The sequence below is a fragment of the Pithys albifrons genome, chromosome 20 (genome assembly GCF_047495875.1).
Source record: "Pithys albifrons albifrons isolate INPA30051 chromosome 20, PitAlb_v1, whole genome shotgun sequence".
Taxonomy (NCBI): Eukaryota; Metazoa; Chordata; class Aves; order Passeriformes; family Thamnophilidae; genus Pithys; species Pithys albifrons.
The window spans coordinates 12,157,916-12,179,552 of record NC_092477.1 but is presented as its reverse complement, the minus strand read 5'-3'; the positions used below and the strand labels follow the sequence as shown (position 1 = coordinate 12,179,552).

The following is a 21,637-nucleotide window of genomic DNA, read 5'->3' as shown; positions in this document are numbered from 1 at the left end:
CTGGGCTGTGATCTGACCTGTAAAGGAAACAGCAAGGACAGAATTAAGATTGCAGCAAAAACCTATGAAGGAAATGTGTTGGAATAAATGAAGTATAAGAGACATCACTGGTCCTGGAAAATCCCAGTCTGGAAGAGAGACTTCAATTGCAACTGAGAAAAGTCAGTAGAACTCTGTGGAGTGGCTTTTCTTGGAGGGCTCTCCAGACTGCAGGAGGCAGGTCTGCAGTCAGACTCAGGGGAGATGCTGCTGAATAAGGAAAGACAGGTGTGGGATATTCCCAAGCCCTGGAGATGCTGCTGAATAAGCAAAGACAGGTGTGGGATATTCCCAAGCTCTGGAGATGCTGCTGTTTCAGAGCAGAGCTGCTGATATTTGCCAGGGCAAAGATAACACTGGTCTGGATAACAAAAGGAGAGATGCCATGAATTTCTGCATTTCTGAGAGGGCTGGGGGGAGGGGAGAGGCCCCTTTTCCCATCCCACATTCCCAGCCTGCCCAGGGCTCTGCCCAGGGAGCTCTCTGGTTGTGCAGCAGCAGGAACACCTGCCTGGGCTGTCCCAGCACACACCTGTGGGGTGAGGGCTCCACACCAGGTGGCAAATTAGTCCCCAGGTGAGTGCACAACCCCCGGGTAGTGGCTAATTAAACACCAAGCTTTCCCATGGGATGCAGCTGGTTTGAGTTCTTAGATTGTTTGTTTGAAGTGAGTGAAAAGAAGAAGCTTCACACAATCTGGCTAACGCTAATTTTTGTCCTGGAAGCCAATTCACCCCTTGCTGAACAGTTACCTGGAGCTACATCACTACAGGTTCCAGAAGTACAGATCATTTCCTGGATATCCTTATTCCACTCTTCTCCAAGACATGGACAGTTGTGTCTTTGCAGACCCATTGGGAAGCAGATATTAAGAAGTAGTTCAAAACTGATTTTTTTCTCTAAGAGCAGCATAGGCATCCCTTTCCAGGTATATTTTAAAAAATAAAAGAGGGAGGCACAACTAAGTTTGACAAAAACAAGTTACTCTCAGTAGTTTCCTCTGCTCCCTCTAAATATCTTCGCTCAAATGTTTACTATTTTGTGAACCATCACTAGTAAGAGCACTGTTGCCAATCTGCTTCATCACATCATTAGGAGACTTTAAAACGTTTAATGAGTTCCTTATCTAGTTACAGACTAACAATAGCAAACCAGTGGAACTTGTTATCTGGAAATCAGACAAGTGGTATTTAAAAGGCTGCAATCTGGAGACAAGGATTTCAAACACGCCCGTTAATTCCGCAGTGTTTGCAGCAACAGTCCCAAGCCGTGGACCCACGGGCTGGGTCAGAAACCCTCAGGAGTGGCTGAGCTTTCACAGTATGTTCAAATACAAATCCTTCCCCACATTCCAAGCGGTGCCGCTGTGGTGGGAACAGTCCTGTTCCATAGGAGCAAGTGGGAATAAATCCCCGAATGAAGGGAATGATGTGGCTGCCACTGATCAGCAGAGATTCATTGCATGCAGTGTAAGAATTGTACACCTCAACCAACACCTACAATGTTAAAAGAATAAGCACACAGGAAGGGAAATATCCCAATTTAGCTCTCAGATACCAAAACCCTTGAAGGGCAAGGTGTGTTCCTTGAAACACGGCGCTCAGGGGCTGCCTGGCCAGCAGCGCTCGCCTCTCCCTAAGGCAGCCGAATTCCTGACGACCCTTCCCTGCTGCATCCTAATTAGGGATTGTATTATTATTATCAAAAGAAGAAAGGAGCGAAGGGGGAGAGGGGGGAGAGAGAGAATTAGCCGCAACAAACGGCCCCCGACACAATTAGACTTGCACAATTACTGCCATTTCCATGGCAACCCTTCGCTGCCGCTCCGGAGGGGCTGCGAAGGGCACGGGCCGGCAAAGGGTTTGGCCTCCGAGTTACGGCAAAAACTACTTCGCAGAAAGGCAGTTTTAAATTATTAAAGGCAAATGCGAAAACATCTGTCCAAAGCCCCAGGAACGCACCACAGACACCGCCGGGCCCCCTGTGTGTCCGCACAGCTCCCCCGAGCCAAACACCGGGATGGGGCTCCGGACGGTCCCTGGACTCTGCACGGACCGGGCTGGGCTGCCGCGCTGGGCCCCCTGCGACAGGGACATTCCTGGCCCCAAAGTTTCCAAAACAAATCAAAATCAAAGCATTCTTCCTCGCTAATCAGTTCTTGCTCCCGGCGGTGCCCGCGGCCAGCGCTGAGCGCCCACCCCGCCCTGCCCCGGGCGGGCACACGCACACGGGGCTGCAGGACAGCGCGGGCACCGCACGGGTCCGTTACCTGCGAGCAGAACCATCCCCTCCAGGATCACGCCAATCAGCGCAGATTTCATGGCTGGCTCCTTGTGGACATTGGTGACAGCAAAGGGAAAAAACGGGGTGAAGGGGGAGGGATCACAGAACAGGCTGGGGCGAAGGGCCCGGCGTGTGCAGGTGGTGCCGGGCAGACGAGAAGGGATTGCAGCTGAGGCAGGGCTGGAGCAGAGCCCTGCACTGCGCCAGGTCTAATCCAGCCCGGCCCTGACCCTCCCAGCTGGCCCCTGGCCGTGCTGACACCAGGAATGTGCTCACAGCGCTGCCCTGCAGTGCCCACAGCCTCAGCTCCAGCAGCAACAAGCCAAGAGACAACCTCTCGCCCTTGCTGCCTCCCAGGTGAACCTGCCAAATGCCATGAACAAGGCCAAAATATGGATTTTTCTTTTCATAGGCTGAGCCAGAAAGCTGCATTTCCACCATTGTGCAATATCTAACCCACAGGAACAAGGAGAGTTCCAAAGGCAGAGTGAACCTGGGCCCTGCTGCACATTCAGTACTGACTGAATCGGGGACCATCCCATGCTGTGCCTCCTCCCTGTGCCCTGTTCCCTGTGCACAGGCATTTCCACTCTGCCACAGTCACAGAGAAATGTTTTAGATTTTAACAACCATGATCTGTTTCCCTGAAGTCAAACTGAATGGAAGGAAATTCCCTGAGTAATGGTGACTGTAGCAGTTCAGACATGGCACTGTAGAATCAAAACTTTCTTTCCTTATCAAATTAGCTGTTGCAGTCTCCTTTTTTTCCTCTAGGGTTCTGTTTTATTGTTGTTTTTTTAATATAGTTACTTTCAGATTATAAAATTCCTGGAGGAGAATTGTACTTGGTTGTTGTAAGGACCCAGAGAAGTCTCCTGTTTCTCTGAAGAAATGTTGTCTGAGAGCTTTTCCCCAAACTTGGAGTCTCTGTTAGTGCCAACACAACTCCCACGTGCCAGTGTCTGGAATCTGCATTAGCAGTATCACTAAGATATTAAAAGAAAGCATTCCACAATTCATGGAGCCATTGCACCGTCTTAATTTCACTCAATCCAAACATGCCAGTCAGTTTTACAGACATTTTAAGTGGGAGGGATATAGTGAGTGTTTGTTTGGAGACCAAACTTCTCCCAGAGCCACATCTGGGTCCTGTGCACACACAGCCCTGGCCCAGCACAGATTTGGAGCACTATCTCTATCAGCTACTATGACTCCTCTCTTACTGCTCAAGGGAAAACAAATGGGCACTTGTGCCCATTCAGCCACTACTGCAACAATAAAGTGTAACAACTGTGAAGACTAGAGAACATTCAATCCCCTAAAAAAGATCCATATTTTGGTTTCTACACCCACACATCCGTATTTCCACACACACACAGTACAGTAGGGACTGAAATCCAGCACACCCAAAGGCACCAGCACGGATTCTGCTCTCACCTGGCACTGGGCACAGCAGGCTCTGGCTGCAGCTCAGTTCTGATCAGATGACAGGGAAGTCAAAGGGTCTGACTGCCATGGAGCTGGGATCCAGCAGGGAGAAGCAATGTGGAACAGGAGGCAAGTGGGGGAGTCTCACCAAGTGCTGCCTGGCTCCTTCAGCTATATTTACCAAAAGGGATTTGGTTGCAGGGGGAACAGGCCTCTAATCTCTTTACTATCTTAACCTTTTAGCTGCCCTTGCTGTAGAGGCAACGTCTCTAAAACAAATCTGACATCAAGAAACACCTGCACAAAAAAATTAAATCTCTCCAAAGGTGGTTAGAAGGAAGAAGCATCTCCCATTTATTCCCTGACCCATGACCCAGGAACTGAAGCCCATTTGATCTGGGCTGGCACCCTCACAGTCACCATTTACAGCTGCTGCACAGAAGGTTTCTCCTTCTTTAAGGAGACAAAGGCAGAAAGTCTGCACAAAGTCAGATGGTCAATAAGCACTCCAATTATACCGAGACACATTCACACCACATCACCCTGAGTTCCCATGAAAGCACCGGGTTCCTCAGCCATGTGCAGACAGGCCCAGAGCCTGCCCTGCTCTCAGGTGCCCGTGCCAGGCCGGGCTGTGTGCGGTGGGGACGGGCAGTGCCACCCCATGGCTCAGGACACCCTCCTGACCACAGCTCGGCAGGAGCACAGACACAAGGCCACTGAAAACTTTCTAAAGGGTGAATGATCCAAACTCCAGTGGTTACATTCTCACAGGTTAAAAATCAGTGACAAATGGAGGTACCTTTTTGCTGTCCTGGCCTGAACTATAGCCCAGTAAAGACATGATGGACTGAAACCATTCCTATAAATAAAGAATTCATGCTGTTGGAATTTTTTTCCTAAAAGACTGACTTTTGCCAACATGCCTTTCTCTTGACCACAGTTGACATAATTTGCAAGACCGTGCAAGACTCATTCTCCTTTGCACTCCATTTAGTACCTGTGCAACCTCTTGCTTCATTCCTCTCCCATCTCTCAGGTTGCACATCCTGCTAAAGCACAAACTGTGCTGCACAGACTCCCCAGGACCTGCCACGTTGCTCCCTCAGGAATGAGGCTCCACTTTTGCACCCACTCCATGTCAGAGAGAAGGCACATCTCTGAACTGCTGCAGCCTCAGACAGCAGCTGATTTGCAAAGACAGCATTTCTCCTGACGTGCATTGTTATCCCAACACTCCCCAAATTCCTCAGACTGAGGGCAGAAACACCCAGAAGGAACCCCCTGCTGCCCCAAGAACATTCCTCACCAGAGTAGCGAGTTCACTTTAATCAGCAGAGGCAGCTTAAGCCCAAGCTCACGGCAGATCTGAGCTGCCACAGAAATGTGGTTGGAAGAGAAACATTAGGGGAAGCTTCACAAAGTTGTTCTGTGATCCTAATATGAAGTAATAAGCTGTTTACCCAGCATGACTGTACTGGGATTAATTGACAAAGGAGGGGAGATTAATTGCTATTATTTCCCTGTCAGCTTCACTCCTCCACACGCACTTGCTGATCTCACAGACTGCTCCCAGCCTTTCGCTCTGTTCATGTGTCACAACTACCTCAGCTGAGACAAAGTCCTTTACCAAAAGCAATATCCAGAAGAGCAACCTGCTTCTAATCCCTTCAAGTACTAATGAACCCAAATTTGATGCAACAGAATGAACCCTAGTGCTCCTTTGCCCATCATCCCGTGTTTCTGTCAGCTTTTCTGCCCAGGAGCACACTAAGAATTGGAAAGGATTAAACAATCTGCAGCTTGGCAAAGCACAATGAAATTCTGAGCAATGTGAGGGTGCTGGGGCACTGGAGGAGGAAAAGAGAACAGGGCACAGATGTGAGTGGGAATTCTGACAAGCAGGATAAACTTCAAACCATCTCCTTGGACAAGACCTCAGCTCATTGTAACTGCCCAAGAAAGCAGCCACAAAGAGCTCAGATAAAAGCTTATTTTCAAGGGCCTCACCTACAAAAGCAAATTTTTCTTGGCCTGGCCTAAATTAGCAAATGAGATAGGCCAGAAAACCACACAAAGAATTCAGCCCACTTAGAGAAGGTGTTAACTAGGAGCTGAGTTTCGATTTTGGGAATGAAAGTCTTCCCAGGAAAGAGCTGGGCAGAATGAAACCAACACAGCTCAACCACTGCAACCGCAGAAGGAAAACAAAACTTTCCCATGCCATAAAGGCCTGAGACAGTCTCTGCAATGCTGCTACCTGCTGTTGCAAGTTAAGGGACCAGGTTTTCTTTTGGCATCAAGTTTTTGTCTTTCCCACGAGATGGCAGCCTGGTAACGCTGTGAGGAGGTTGCCCTCCCCTCAAACACAGAAATGCAGGATGTGCTGGGGAGCCCCTTTCTTACAAACTACTCTTTGGTGTTACATTGCCCAGACAGTACACGTAGCATTTCAAGACAGAACAAGTATTTTAAACCAAGAAGAGGTTCAGTACCAGTTAGCACAGTACCATCCCTGCTGAGCTGACCTGCAATATTCACTGTCCCCCAGTTTCTCAGCAGAAAACTGAACCCTGAGGGTCAGGCAGGGCATTTGGGTAAGAATCCAGACTCCCTGTTCCCTTGTAAACAGAGAAGGCTTCCTTTGCTCACATCACAAAGACCTTTTGACCTCCTAACAGAGCAGATTACTGCCTTCAGCCAAAAATCGCTGGCTCTTATCATCCAGGAGTGCTGGGGAATGGAGATGCTTTACAGATGTTTATGTGCTGGTGAGCTACTCTGCTCAGCCAGGAGTTTGTGACAACTGGCACGTTAAGCACCCCTTTTGAACTTTAAAGCTGCTTTTGTTCACCATCTTAGCACGTTTACAGAAAACCCCCACAGTTCTCCCAAGGAACTTTCACTCCAGGATACAGACGCTCTGATCCCAGACTATTTCATAGTTGATCTCATGTCTCCAGATCTAGGCCATGGCCTCTCAAGTTACTTGCCCACACTCACACAGCTTTCCCAGGGCATCTGAGACGTGACCTGCAGACACCCCTCCCACACGCCCCCAGTCCATCTCAGCCCTGCCCAGCAGGCTGGGCTCCTGCAGCCAGGCAGCAGTGCAGCACCTCCGAAGGAGCCAAACAAGGCTCTGATTGCAGCCCCCTTTTCCAGCAGCATTACCTGAGTAGCCAGGCAGGCACTGACAGAGGAAGCCATTAACGAGGTCCTGGCAGAGCCCTCCGTTCTGGCAGGGCTGGGACTCACACTCATCGATGTTGGTAGAGCAGGTCTCCCCTGCAAAGGGAAAACACAAACAGGCTTCTGAAGTGCACTCGTGCAGCATGAGGGAAAGAACCTGAACGACAACTCCACTCATAATATTGTGCATTTCTTTGCTGTCATCTAAAAATGCAAAGGAATTTCTTGACACTGGCACATACGACAACACCACCAAAACAGCCAGGGAAAATCAAGTATGGAATGATTTTCCAGTGTCAAGCACTGGCAAGGTCAGAACTTCTGAACCATTCCCATTTATGCAATAGTGGACCAAAACCTCATTTTTCTCTCATAAAATAATAAAGTGTTACTGTTTATGCTTGGAATTTCCCCAGCTGTTAAATCCAGCCTTTTATACATATCTATAATTCAGAGAGAGGGTGATGCTTCAGTGGAACATTCACAGAGCTCCAAGAGCACAGTATCAAGAACCCCTGGTCTCCCCCTCTGATTATACAGTTGCTGTCATGAGAGCTGTCTCATCAAGGAAACACCTGTGACTGCAGGGAATTAACTTCCTCTGATGAGGAATTTCACAGATAACCCCCAGGGATGAATTCTGCCATATGCATGAGAGGCTGACAAAGAGAAGCCACCCTGGCACCTGCATGGCCCGAGGACATTCGTTGGAGCACTGGGGAGTGCACAGGCTGTGGGCTCAACCTGGAGACAGGCCTGGGCAGAGAATGACTCTCAGCTCTCAGTATATTCTGCAATACACCCCACAGCTCGGGACAGAAGCCTCAGCCTGCCACTCTCTCCGAAGCACCAGTGGTTTTTCTCACAGACTCCTCACCCCCACGTACCCAAAGCACCCAGCACTCCCTGGCACACAGGAAGGGCATTCCCTGGCAGCTCACCTGTGAAGCCTGGCTGGCAGCGGCACAGGAACCCGGCCGCCTGGCTGTGGCTGAAGGCGCCGGGGAAGTCGGGCTGTGTCCCGTAGTGGGCGGGGTTGGAGCGCTCCAGGCACTCGGCCCCGTTCAGACACGGCTCTGCTGCACACTCGTCCACGTCCTGCTCACAGTCCTGCCCCGTGTAACCTGCCAGGGACCCGTGTCAGCGTCAGGCACAGCCCCTCTGCAACCCCCCCAGTCACTGTGCCTGCCCTGAGGGTGGGAACAGCACCCAGGACTCGGCAGCTCATGGAGGGCCCTTTGCTTTCTCCACTATGTCAAATACAGGAGCCAAAATAATCCATTTGCAGGAAAGGATCACCTCGTGATAGAGGACCTCATGATGGAAAATGGCAGGAAAGTGAAATAAAACTTTGTGGTTGAGAATCAGGGTGATTTTCCCAGGTCAGGTGGATTTGGGGATGGCCTGTAAAGGGCAGCAGTGGCAGCCTCACCTTCCAGACAATGACAAACCCCACTGGGCCATGCAGTGTGATCACTAACTCCTGCTTTAACACAGCCCTGAAGCAGGAGCTGTCCATGCCCGTGTCCCACCTGGCCAGCAGGCACAGCTGTAGTGGCTGACCCCCTCCAGGCAGGTGGCACCGTTGAGGCAGGGGGCAGAGGCACACTCCAGGATGTCCAGCTCACAGTGGTCCCCCTCGAAGCCCGTGTCACTGCAGTCACAGTGGTACCTGTGGGCACCAAACACAGCAGGGCATCAGCTCCTCCTCAGGCTGCACAGCCCCATGTCAGCAAAGGGCAAAAGGAGCTCAGCTGACAGTGCTTGTACCCACTTGTGTTCACACCTTACCCGAGGGAAGCTAAATTCAGACACAGGTATGTTCTCAGCAGTTGCCTCTGCTGGTCATGCTCTGCTAATCATTTCCCTTTGTATCTGTTCCTCCCTCCTTTAAGCACCCACGAGTCCTGCTGCTGGGAGGGGCTTCTCCCAGTAACAGCCATAAATCACTGTCAGTGCCACTGGGATGTCCAAAACACCCAATCCAACCTCCCCCCCAGGTTTCTGCTCTGGTGTCTCCCTGCCCAACCAGGACTGGTGCTCACCTGTTGACGAGGTCCTGACAGGTCCCGTTGTGCTGGCAGGGCTGGCTCTCACATTCATTGATGTCCAGCTCACAGTGGGTTCCCTGATAACCTGGGGCACAGGTGCAGGTGTAGAACCCGATGTGGTCACTGCACAGGGCCCCATTCTGACAAGGCTCTGAAGCACATTCATCTATTTCAGCATCACAGTTCACACCTTTGTTACAAAACAGAGAAATGTCCATGTTACAAATCTAGAAAAGTGTATCTGTGTTGCCTGGAATTCTGAGATGGAATCACAAGAGCCATGTTATGAACCTCAGCTGGCTACCAGAGAGATCTGTTCTGATTTTAACACAGAATATTTAAGAGCTCACAAATAGTACAAACAGTATGTGATTCTTACAGATTAAGGACCTTTAATTTTTACCTGCAGACAAAATTATTTTGTCTAGACTTTTGGACTTTAGTCTTCTATCAAAACTATAACTAGTTCCCAGTATTTGCAAAGCTTTAGTCTCTCATTCAGGTTTGCTGAAGCAACCAATCAACCAGCACTTCCCAAATAACATCCATTTCCTAAGCCATCATATCTTGATCTTGCACACAGCTCTTACAAGGTTTATGACACCTGTTTTGATATCTCATCATACTGTGTTCCACCCCTGAGCTGCCCGTGGCCTGGCATCACCCCCAAACCTTCCTCATTACCTGCCAATCCATCTAATCTGCCCTTCTTGGCAAAGGCTTCCCACAGAGTGGACATGGCCATCCTAATCCTGGTGGAATGTGGGCCCCCTAATCTGCTGCTTCAACCCCCTCAACACCCACACCAAACTGCCTTCACCCAAATGCCAGCTGAAGCACCAGGAAACAACCTGGTCTTGCCAGACAGTGGTGCTGGAACTTCTGGATGAAGAACTAAATCACATCAGAACAATTTGGAGCACAACAAGCTCCTCCAGCTGCCTGGGTCATTTTATCACTTCCCTGGCAGGGGAATCCCACGAGCCTGAACTGAGGATTCAGCATAAAGTTATAAAAAGAAACTGATTTGCAAAGACAGAATTATACTTGATACTCAGAATCACCAGTAACCTTCAGGCCCACACAGAAATTCTGCCTTTTTACTCCTTCATCTCTGTCCATTTTTATCAGAGTGAGTCAGCACCAGGGACTGAATTCTGGATGTTGTAACTTCTCCTCATTCCTGGTAATCAGCAGCATTCCTTCACAGCAACCCCACTCCTTAAACACTTCAGCCTGAAGGGGAGGAAGGCTGAGAAAGTTCATGTGCGAGGTGGTACCAGGCGGAGTGGGCACATTCCAGCCCCTCCCACGGCGATAAGCAGGGCTGGGGCAAGGAGAGCCCCCTGCCTCCCTCACAGACAACTCCCAGGTGTGGATTCCTCTCTGAGCCACCAGCAGCACAGATGCACAAAACAGAGATACTTGTGTCATGTGCCAAATAAACATTTGCCAAGCATGAAAGAACTGGAAATCTCCAACTAAAAGTCACTTCTTCAAAAAAAACCAACTACTTCCCTCAGAAAACTCCTGCTGGACAGGACGAAGAGCTAGAGGCCAGGTAGGCAGAGATAAGTTATACTTGGAAAGACTAATATCCACTTCCTGATAATAAATCTCTTTTTATACATATCTCCCTTAATTTCATTCTGAGAACTAACCACAACTACTTTGTATCTAGTACTCAAGTCTCAGACAGTCCACCCTTGGATTCGTGTCTCTCACATCCACATCATCCAAGGAAATCAAAGCCTCGAGTACTGCCTGGAAGCCACAACAACAAACAACACACTGCTTTGCTTTTCACACAGCACCAAACACCCCAGAAATACAAGCTGTGCAGCAGAGATGATTCTCACAGCTCAACAACCATGTCTCAGGCAGTTACCAACACCAGGACACCTCAGCAGGAGGCCCACTGTGGAACTGCAGGAGCAGGGAGATGTTCCCCAGCACCCTGGCCGTCCATGAGCAGTCCCTGTACCCCCTCCCCCAAGCCCAGGCAGTCAGTGGGTGCCCCCCATCCCTGGGCGGTCAATGCCCAGTTCCTGTGCCCTGTCAGTCCCTCTGCCATGCTCAGTCCCTGTGCCCCATGCCCAGCCCTGGGCAGTCCATGCCCCCGTCCCTGTGCCCTGTCCCCATCCCTGGGCAGTCCATGCGCAGTCCCTGTGCCCCATACCGGGCAGTTCATGCCCAGCCCCAGTGCCCCGTCCCCACCCGGGCCGTACCGGTGTACCCGGGCTGGCAGCGGCACTCGTAGTGGTCCATGTGGTTGAGGCAGGTGGCGTTGTTGCGGCAGGGCCGGGACGCGCACTCGTCGATGTCGATCTCGCAGTGGTAGCCCTGGTAGCCGGGCACACAGAAGCAGCTGTACTCGCCGGGCCGGTCCCGGCAGATCGCGCCGTTCCGGCACGGGCCCGACGCGCACTCGTCGATGTCGTGGCCGCAGGTGGCCCCGGTGAAGCCGGGCTGGCAGAGGCAGGAGTAGCCCCCCGGGGCCGGGACACACGTGCCGTTGTTGAGGCAGGGCTGGCTGGCACAGTCGGAGCCCTCCAGCTGGCAGTGCCCTCCGCCCGGCCCCGGCTGGCACCGGCAGCTGAACCCGCTCTCGCTGTCCACACACTCCAGCCGGGGGTCAGTGCAGGGGCTGCTCTCACACTCGTCAATGCCGCCACAGGCAGGGCCGGGCTCACAGACACACTCGTACTCCAGCAGCCCCGCAGTCGCGGTGCAGGCCATGTGGGCAGGGCAGTCATGGGCAGAGCAAGCGTCGTAGAGCAGTTCACAGTTCCTGCCCGTGTAGGCCACCGGCTCCACGGGGCACGTGCACTGGTAACCCACCTCCAGGTCCTGACAGCTCCCACCATTCTCACAGGGGGAGGAGGAACAGCCACTGCCATTTTCAGAGTATGAAGTTCCTGTTGAGAAAAGAGACCTTTTGTCCGTCAATATTTGTAGCTCTAAAGAAGAAAGTTCTGCTGATCACCACGTGCAACTCAGAGACTGCCCACCTGAACTGCACACTCCAAGGGGCTGTTCTAGCCACGAGCCAAGAAGGATACTGGACAATCAAACATTTACTCTAAAGAGGACAACAGGCCCTCATATGGTGGCAGTGAGGAATTTCTTGCCAAGTTGTGTGACTAGGTACCTGTTCTTTTAGGAGACACAAACCATTTCACTTGTGCTTATTCATCCATGAGTCACTTTGAGAGCAGTGACACACATCACCTCAAATCCATTCACAAGATTAACTTCGTGTAAAATTCCATGACCCCTGTCACTGGCAGGGCACAGCACTTGTGCTTGGAAACCTGGAGAGGCAGGATGGGCTGAGGGGTTGGCTGTGGCTCTCAATGTCCCAGCTGCTCCTTCTCAGGTTACAATTTTTATTCAGCTAATCCACCAGCGATTTGAAGGTGCTCCCATAAATAATCCACCCCAAACTCCAAAGGGACACATTACACACAGTCTCTGATTACATCAAGCTGTTTGATAACCACTGGCCCTCACCCTCTCCCCATGTCAGACATGTAAATCCACACAGCAGGATCTCTTTAGGTGTTACAGCAGAGACTGATGAGATTCACTGATGGCATTTTAGATTCAAACACTGAGTACCTGCCCAGCCAGAACACCACGCTGATGACAGGAAGTAATGCAGAGACCAGTCCCCTAAATCTGGGAGCATTTGGATGTGATCAGTTAATTCACACCGAGCCACAATGCCCTGCTGTCCCCACAATGGGAGTGTTTAAAAGGCTCTTGCCCCATTAAGCAACTCCACCATCCAGAAATGCGATGGGACATGCCCACTGAACTGCAAACTTAGTTCATATAAGTGAGATTATACAGGATACATGAAAAAGAAAACAAAACCAAGAAAGTGTTTAATGTAGGTATTTCTCAGTGGAGCATAATGGAAGAATATGAGGAACCCTCATTTCCTTCCTGAAAGAAATTCTAAATTCACTTTGTGAAATTTAGATTGGCCAAAAGGCAGGACAGCCCAGAGGACAGGGGACAGTGGCCATGACATTAGAATTAGGATATATGTCCTGGACTCAGTGACACAATTAAGGCACTTTGCAAGACAAAAACCAACCGAAAATAGTATAAAGGGACAAAGGCAGGGCAAACAGAGCACTTCTCCCTCCACAAAGGCAGCAGTCATTAGCACATCCCCTCTCAGCTTTCTGAGATCAGAGGGTTTCGTTCTGCTCAGTGCCAGGATAAATGAGAGAGAAGCCGGGAGGCAGAGATATCCCAGCCTGATCCTGAATAAGTGTTATAAAACATCCACACTTGGAAGGAACTCTGCAAACAGCCAAATAGCAGATGTTTGGAAAACGCCTATGAAAAACGGCCTCAAAGCAGAGATAAAGCTCACGCAGGAGCAAATGGAACCTGAGAAACTGCTGGTGCTCCTGGTGAGACAATCCTGCCAGTCCTGGCGCTGGAAGCCACGCCACCTCCAGGAGCCTCAGTGCAGCTCTCGCCTCTCCTGCTGCCCTCTCTGTGAGCCGCGGCCCGGGCAGTGCCGGGCTCGATGTCTGGGAGCCCCCAGAGCCGCAGGTACCCCACAGCACGCCCAGCTACCCCCGCCGCGGCACTGCTCCCTGAGGAATGTTGTTTCCCATGCCATGCTCCACGCCAAGGACCTGCCAGGATCACTCCCCACAGCCTGGCTCCTCAGCTGACCCTCCCCATTCTCTCACTGATGCCATCGTTATCCTCGCCCAGTTTTGGTCACGTCTGCCTTGCTCTGGTGCATCTCCTGCACCCCCAGGAGTTACTCAGTGGCTTTCTATCAACTCTGCTCCATCAGCTTCTCGGCCTCTTTGTACCTGAGGGTGGAGGCACCACTTCAGGGCCTGAAAGGGATTTATAGGAGCCCTCGGTTTACAAAAGCTCTGCCCCTGCCCTGACCTCCCCCAGATTCCTCCCACCAAGAGACTGTAGAGTTTCTAAGTTTTCTTTTAAGAGGCCGTGCTGGCGGGGGAGGGAGGGTGCTCGGGGATTTAGGCAGCCTTTTCTCTTCCCAGCATCACCTCTATGGCCCACCCCTCCCCTGCCCTCTCATGTGATGCTGGGGAGAGCTGCTGAGCAATGCACTGTCCAGCAATCCCATTATTCTGCCATCAACCCTTTTATTCTCACATTCCCAGTCAGGCAGAAAACAAGGGTGACGGAATCTGCCTGGAATCTCGGGGGCAATTAGAGTGGAAGCCCAGGAAACTATTCGCAAAAGAGCTTTACTAGGCAGGAGATACGAGCCTTTGTGGGCTTAATGAGTAACCGGCCCCCGCCTGCCCTTTCCGGTGGGCAGGAGCACGGCTGGGACAAAAAAGGAGCCCACTCCGGTGCACTTGCAGCACATCCACCTGCACAGAATTCCCACTCACAGCACCACCAGGCACTGCTGGGGTGGGAGGCTGAGCCACTGCAAAGCCTCAGGCATGGCCTTCTCTTGCAAATACAGATAAACATCAAATCCCTTCGCTATTCCCTGCCTTTTCCGAAGTTCTCTCACAGCAAACTCCTTGTACCTTCTCTGGTTCGGTCCGTGCATGCCTGCAATGCTCAGGAACCTGCAGCACTCAGGGGTGCCTGTCCATTCAGAGGGGTTTGGTGATGGATCTCCAGCCCCACATCACACACACAGACCCAGCACTGCACTAGGAATCAAAAGACCTTCTTAGCTCACCTTTCCATGGCGGAACAGGGAGAACTCCAGTCTCCTCCAAACTCACTGTGACCAGGAACAGTAGCAGTGCTTAACCACTTACTTCAGCAGGACCTCATTTTGGGGAAAATGATCCTTTCTGTGAGCAGATATCCTGAAGTAACAAACTCTGCTCAGAGGGCGTGCAGGGAGCAGGCTGGGGAGGTTGAAGTGTAAATCATCAGATATGAAACACATCTAAGCAACTTCAAATTATTCTGTGAACTGCAGCTGGCAGAAAATTTCCTCATTTGACTGAGTCAGACGAGGTTTCAGGTGCATCAACAGCACTAACTCCAAGACTGGATCACACACTCCCCTGTACCCAGCACACCTGGACCAATATGGGGTATTTCCCCAGGACAAAACATGTCCCTGTGTGAATGTATTCTAACCCCAACACTACTGAACTTGTGGCTTGAGAAAGAGCACAGATGATGTTCTTAGCTCTGATTTCGTTATTTTCAACCAGCAGTCCAAGGACATACAACAGTGTCTCTCAAATTTGGAATAGATTATTGTACAAATGCAAACAGCACATGACTATGCACCAAATGCTAACAGGAAAATTGAATAAATTAGCTTTTCCTGCTGCACAGTATAAGAACCACAAAAACATGTAGTTCAGACTATGCTGCTTCATGAACACAGTGAAAACGAAGGCAAAGAAATCACTGAATGACAAGAGTTTACAGTTTTCCACAAAGTCAGTTGTTTCTGGATTAACAAAGACATCCAGGAATTTTCCACTGTGTTTCACAGGAAAAATATGAATTAGTGATGTTTGTAAGGGAAAAGAAAACCCATTAAAAGTATATTACACTCATACCATCCTGCAACCCTACTCTGAAATGAAACTGGAGGAGGCTACAGCTTCTTTGAAGAACGTGTTCCAGGCATTTAGGGGTGGATTAGGAGGAACTTCAAAGGGCACCAGAGTCCCATATAAAGCATTCACTGAGCTCTGCCAGGACAGGTCTGGTTTTACACTTTAAAGGTAGCTGACAAAGATTTTCCTAAACGATGAGGTTTGTGACCTTTTGTAGCACTTTAAGGCAAACAAGCTGCATTCCCAGGCTCTGTTTTAATAACTGACTTCAATAATCTCTATTCCTTCACTGTGTGATCGTATCAAAGGGCAGTGGCTACAGCGAGTTTTCTGACCACAAAAAGAGAAATCAGAAATTAATGAGAAGTTGGGCAGTTACTTCACTGCCTGAGATGCTGCTTTAGTGTTGCTCCCTGGCTTCTGTTTGGGGGTTTGCTTTCCACGAGGCTGTTTTTCAAAGTCTTGGGTAACTCTCACACAGGACAGATGCCCTCAAGCTGGGACACACCTGACCTCGTGGAAGCTGCTCAGGCTGCTCTGATAACTACCTTAGAGGTGTCTTAATGGTCACTTAAAATTCCAACAGGGAAGTGGCAGCATTGGGGTTATCAACTCAGAGATTACCTTGTTTCCTTTGTACTGAAGGACAGAAAAAAATGAAAGCAGAGGCAAGAGGTTCCTCCAGAAAATCCCCACCTCGGAATACCTGGTCAAGAACAGGCTCTGCACTGGGTGCAAAGCAAAACTGGACCATCATCTCTGCAGTGTCTCTGCAAAGTGCTTGGAGTCACAGACACAGCTCCCAGAAGAGTCAGCGTGCCGGAGTTTTATTTCCTGGCCCAGCACAAACTGAGGGTGAGCTTGGGCAAGACAGACCCACTTTGAGTAGAAAGAGGCTTCCTTATGGTGGATCTCACCTGCCCTACTCACTACACTCACTAATTTATGGCCAGGAGGTGAGAGCAGCAGGATGGCCAGAGCAGCACAGGTCCCAGCACAGGACCCAGCACAGGTCCCAGCTGAGCTCCACGATCCCCAGGACTGGCATTGCTCAGAGCCCTGCCTGGTGCAGCTCTCCCAGTCAGGCTGTGCTCTTGCTGCCCACCCAGCACTTCTCCTGCTGCAGAAACATCCCGAGGCCAAGGGACAAAGGGATCCCTTTCACCAGAGGGGACTCAGAGCAAAGGGATCCCCCTCACCAGAGAGGGTTCAGAGCAAAGGGATCCCTTTCACCAGAGGGGACTCAGAGCAAAGGGATCCCCTCCAGCAGAGGGGGTTCAGAGCAAAGGGATCCCCTTCACCAGAGGAGATTCAGAGCAAAGGGATCCCCTCCAGTAGAGGGGGTTCAGAGCAAAGGGATCCCTTTCACCAGAGGGGACTCAGAGCAAAGGGATCCCCTCCAGCAGAGGGGGTTCAGAGCAAAGGGATCCCCCTCACTAGAGGAGATTCAGAGCAAAGAGATCCCCCTCACCAGAGGGTTCAGAGCAAAGGAACCCCTTCACCAGAGGGGATTCAGAGTAACACAACTACTAAATGAACTCTGAAGAAAGGAATGGAGAGAGTTGGGTCTCCATGACAACAGGAAGGCATGTGCTTATATTAGTAAATCCCTGCTGACCTCTGCTGATCTTTCCCTATCCTGGTCAGTGTAAAGGATTAGTGAAAGGGTTCACACTTGGGCCTGTTCCCAGGATAAAACTAGGAAGGAAAAGTGCACAGGCCTGACAAGGGACTTCCCAGCTCACCCTCTCTATCCTCACTCTTCCTCAGCTTGGAAGGACAGCTATGGAAGGGGATGGCAGGATAAAATCAAATCCTTCTTTGGGAAGCCCCTTCCATGTACCTGTCCAGGGAGGGTACCAGGCCTCCTCGGGTGGCTTTACACATCCCTAGGGCTTTACAAGCCTCATTTCCTTCTTGACACACAGAGATTAAACCATTCTTCCCAGACCTGAGCAAAGCACCTGCTCTGAGTAACACCAGCATCAGAAAACGAGGCCCTGTGACTCTCTGAGACTGCTGATAACTGCTATTTCATCTACCCTAAAACATCCCATAACCTGCATTCCCTGTCCTGGTTAACAGCAGTGGGCACTTGTGACAGCTGCTTTAACAGCAGCGTTTCTTCCAGCCTCAGAAAATGGGATGTGGGCTTGGGAAGCTTTCCAAAATACCAGTGTTTGATCACAGCCACTGAGCCCCAAAGCTGCAGCAGCTTCCCACCATCCCCAGCCCTCGGCAGCTCCTGGAGTAACTCAGTGACTGTGGGGCCCAGAGCCAAGTTCTTCCTGCCCATTTATTTCTTTTTTACAGGGAGAAACAATACTGGGGGTTGAAGCTAAACATAATCATTACCATCTCAGGTAATCAGCTTAGCAGATCTGACAATTTATGTGAAGATACAGGTGGCACTACGACCAAAACAGCCCAAACTCTGAAAACAAAGATTAGCTAATCCTGAAGCAATGCTGGCAATCAGCAGGCACGGCCTCTAAGACAATACTGAATAAATGGCCTGCCAGGTTGCCAGGAATCCAGCAATGCCAAGAGTGTCTTTTAGAAAAGTCACTTTAAAAAAAGAGAGCCTTACTATTCATGGCTTTGATGACTCCTGTAGAGTTCTGGTAGATTAAACACACAAGCCCAGTATCTCAGCCAACTCTGGATACTCATTTGATGACCTCTTGTGACGTCTCTGCACACAGTTCTAGACAGATATTGTGCACTCATCACTTCCCAGACTGCTTCTCATGTTGGTTTTCTTTGTTACTGGAGAACAACAAATTCCAGACCACATTTGTACACGAGGTTTTTGGTGTGACAAGAGTTTTTTTCATGCCAGCCATGTGTACCCAGTCTACTGGTGTAAAATACTATATAGAATTTATGAAGGCCTAGACCTAGACTTGTAAAGGGCAGAATATTTACCCCCTCAAAGCAGGAGGGTGCTGCCTCCTGCCTCTCTCCCACACAGCTGCCCAGTGAATTGCTGGCAGGTGCCAAACAGAGGGCAGGAATCCACAGGGACAGCAGTGCCAACATCAGGGCCCGAGGCATTAACAGCATTAACCAGAAATACCACTTCAGGGAATTGAACTCACTGTTAACACAGAACCCAAAGCCAGCCAGCTCGTGTTCAGTATCTGCCCACTGTCCTAATGCAAGCTGGGAGGTGTAACTCCCATTATGGTGCTTCTACAACTGGGACAAGGACAGGACCCATAAATCCCTGGTTTATGACAGCATTGAATATATTGCCACAGTAACTCTTTGATCTTCTGTGCCCAGGACATCCCAATATTTTCCCTTAATAAACACTCCTCCAAGCTGACCTTCATGTTTCACACATTCTCTGATCTCTCAGCCATTTCCACAGATCAAACACTGGGACAGGGACTTTCTTGTGTATTCAGTTAACCAGACTGAGTCACAGGCTTTAATTTCCAAATCTTATTTAAATACATTGACAATCACCACAACAGCTGGGAAGACTGGGTTTGTTTGTCTCCAGGTTTTGAAGTAAACCTGAAACTGTGCTGTGCTGAGCTAATCTCAAGAGCTGGCACTAGAGCTGATAGCAAACTGCTGGGAAAAAAGGTTTGTCTGCTCCTGCTCTCCCTCCAGTCATCCAAAGCATCTTCAGGCCAAAGGTATTCGAGATGGCTGGAGTGGTGGGAACAACTGAGGTGACACTCCTTCTGCCCTGCAGAATTTCCTTTAAAGACAACACATTAGCTGGGAGCAGTTACTGCAGACAGCAGCAGTGGGAGTGGAGTCACCGGCAGAGCCGGCACCGCGGCCCCTCTGGGGCTTTGTGAACCCCCTGAGCTGGGGTGGAGCTGCAGGGTGGCTGCATGACACGGCTGCAACAGGCCAGCTGGACACTCAGAATGGCCTCAGAAATTCTGAACAAGTAAATGAGCCCCTCTCTGCTTCAAGGACATTTAGACTCAGTCAATCAGAAAATTTAAAAAATAGTGATATGGTTTACAAGAGCAAGAAAAGACCTCTCTTTATGGCCTTAAAAACCTACAAGTGCTATATAAACACCACCACTGACTCCAGTTAAAATCTGGCAGAACTCCCCTTGCAAAATAGGAAGGACTGTTAAAATGACCCCTCCCCTTGAGCTCTGCTGGCCCAGCCGGATGGGGCATCCACCTGCCCTCCAAAGGAAAGCCACATTCTCCCCGTTCCAGGGCAGAGCTGTCCCCGGGAGCGCAGAGCCATCAGTGCAGGGGGCCCAGAGCACAAAGCCCCGGCCACAGCAGGTCCCCCGCAGCCACACCCCGAGCAGCGGGCCCGCTTCTGCTCAGCAAAGCCACCACAATTGCTCCACACTCCAAACCAGTAGCTATGGTGACGAGATACAAAAGACAGTCCTGCTGCTTCCCTGTGGCCAGAGGAATTCCAGGCACTTGGAGCAAACACACCAGACAAAGAAGCTGGTACAAAGAAGAGAAAGAAAAAGAAATCAGACAAAAATCACAACATATTTTGACTTTCATAGTCTTAGTTTGAGGTGGGCAGAGCAAAGGAAATCTTGAAAGGCTTCAGAAGGAAAAAAAAGACTGTTGGAGAATCAAAGGAAAAGCTGAAAACTTTCTCAAACTCCCAAAAAGGACAAAACCATCATCCACTAAAGCAGGAGAATGCCAAGTGCTGTATTCAGCAGATACCAAGACAAAAGGTGTAGTGTATGACCTGACTGTATTTTGTGGGTGTTCTCCACAGTTTACCTGCACTCTTTCATGGCATGGACCATCCCTGTCCTGCCTCAGTGGAAACCAACCCAGACTCGGACAGGGCAGCACAGGGACCTGCCTGGCAGTGCCGAGGACAGGACAAGGAGACCAGTTCAACCCCAATTACACTTTCCAGTAAAAGGCTGGACCTGACGTGACCTTATAATCCCCAGATGACTAAAACAGATGTCGAGGCCCAGCAGACCTCCAGGCACCCCTTCCAGAAGAAAGAGACTCTCCTTTTCAGGGTGCATAAGAAATTGTACACCAGAGTGAGATTGGAGCCCAAAGATGTGTTCTGGGGAACCTGAATAATCCCACTATACTCAGGTATATTCTTTGACTATAAAATAAGTTTCCAATCTGGAAAAAACAAACCAAACCAAAGCAACATCCCACCAGTGTGATAAACTGTTTTGTTACCTCATCACTACTTGCACTTTGAGGACAGATCTGCTCTCTTCAAACTTTCTACATGGGAACACCCATGTGCTGTCATCTCCCCCCAGGCTTTGCCCCAGATGTATCTGGCAGTTCACTCCCCTGGGCACACTCCTCTTGTGCCCAGATGTATTTCTAGACCACAGAGGATGGAAATACAGCTCTGTGTTTCTTCTGGATGGGCACAACCAAAAAATTCAGACCTTTCCAATGGAGAAAATGGTAACTATAATAGCTGAATACTTAATTACATGAATACTTAATTACCTTCAGCTCTTGTGAATAAATGCACATATAAATATGTGTGCAAAGGGAGAAAGATGAAAGGAGACAAGAAATAAATAGAAGGAAAAAACATATGTAGAATGAAATGCCTGTTTATCTTCCAGAGAAAAGTTTTCAGGCTCCAAATGTCTAAGAGGGAAGAGGGAATGTGTTCAGCAACCTTTGCAATACAAGGGCAGCTCACAGATTTGATTCAAAGTTCCTGCATGGTAGCTGGGTAAGAATGAGGCACAGGAGACAAAAACTTACCACAAAACAAGAGGAAAAGTGGCAGCAGGAGAGCAGCACTGTACGCCCTGGAGGTCGTTTTCTTCAATTCCATGACAAGTCTAAGGGTGGCTGTTCCGAGACGCTCCGGGGACAGACAGGAGCTGGACGCCAGCAGCGCCGTCCTGTGCCCACATCGCGGGCCCGCGGTCCATGCCCTGCCGGGACTGGCACCAGCACCGAGCCGGGACTGGGACCAGCACTGAGCTGAGCTGGGACCAGCACCGCGCCGGGACTAAGACCAAACTGGGACCAGCACTGCCCGGACTGGCACGAGCACTGCCCCGCACTGGGATCAGCACTAAGCCGGGACTAAGCCCGGACTGGCACCAGCACTGTCCACACTGGTACC

At 50.2% G+C, this 21,637-nt stretch overlaps 1 protein-coding gene across 2 annotated transcripts in view; it reads right to left on the bottom strand.

The window, feature by feature from the left end:
- Positions 1 to 21,368, bottom strand: part of CRB2 (crumbs cell polarity complex component 2) — a 33,646-nt gene extending 12,278 nt beyond the window's left edge. For both annotated transcript variants that reach the window (XM_071574435.1, XM_071574434.1), the window contains exons 1-6: positions 21,268 to 21,368; positions 11,222 to 11,911; positions 8,988 to 9,183; positions 8,475 to 8,614; positions 7,884 to 8,066; positions 6,925 to 7,038 (exon numbers count right to left, since the gene is read on the bottom strand). In XM_071574435.1, coding sequence (XP_071430536.1) covers positions 6,925 to 7,038; positions 7,884 to 8,066; positions 8,475 to 8,614; positions 8,988 to 9,183; positions 11,222 to 11,911; positions 21,268 to 21,340 — 1,396 coding nt within the window. In that variant the 5' untranslated portion in view covers positions 21,341 to 21,368. The remainder of the gene's footprint in view (positions 1 to 6,924; positions 7,039 to 7,883; positions 8,067 to 8,474; positions 8,615 to 8,987; positions 9,184 to 11,221; positions 11,912 to 21,267) is intronic.
- Positions 21,369 to 21,637: the final 269 nt, after the last annotated feature.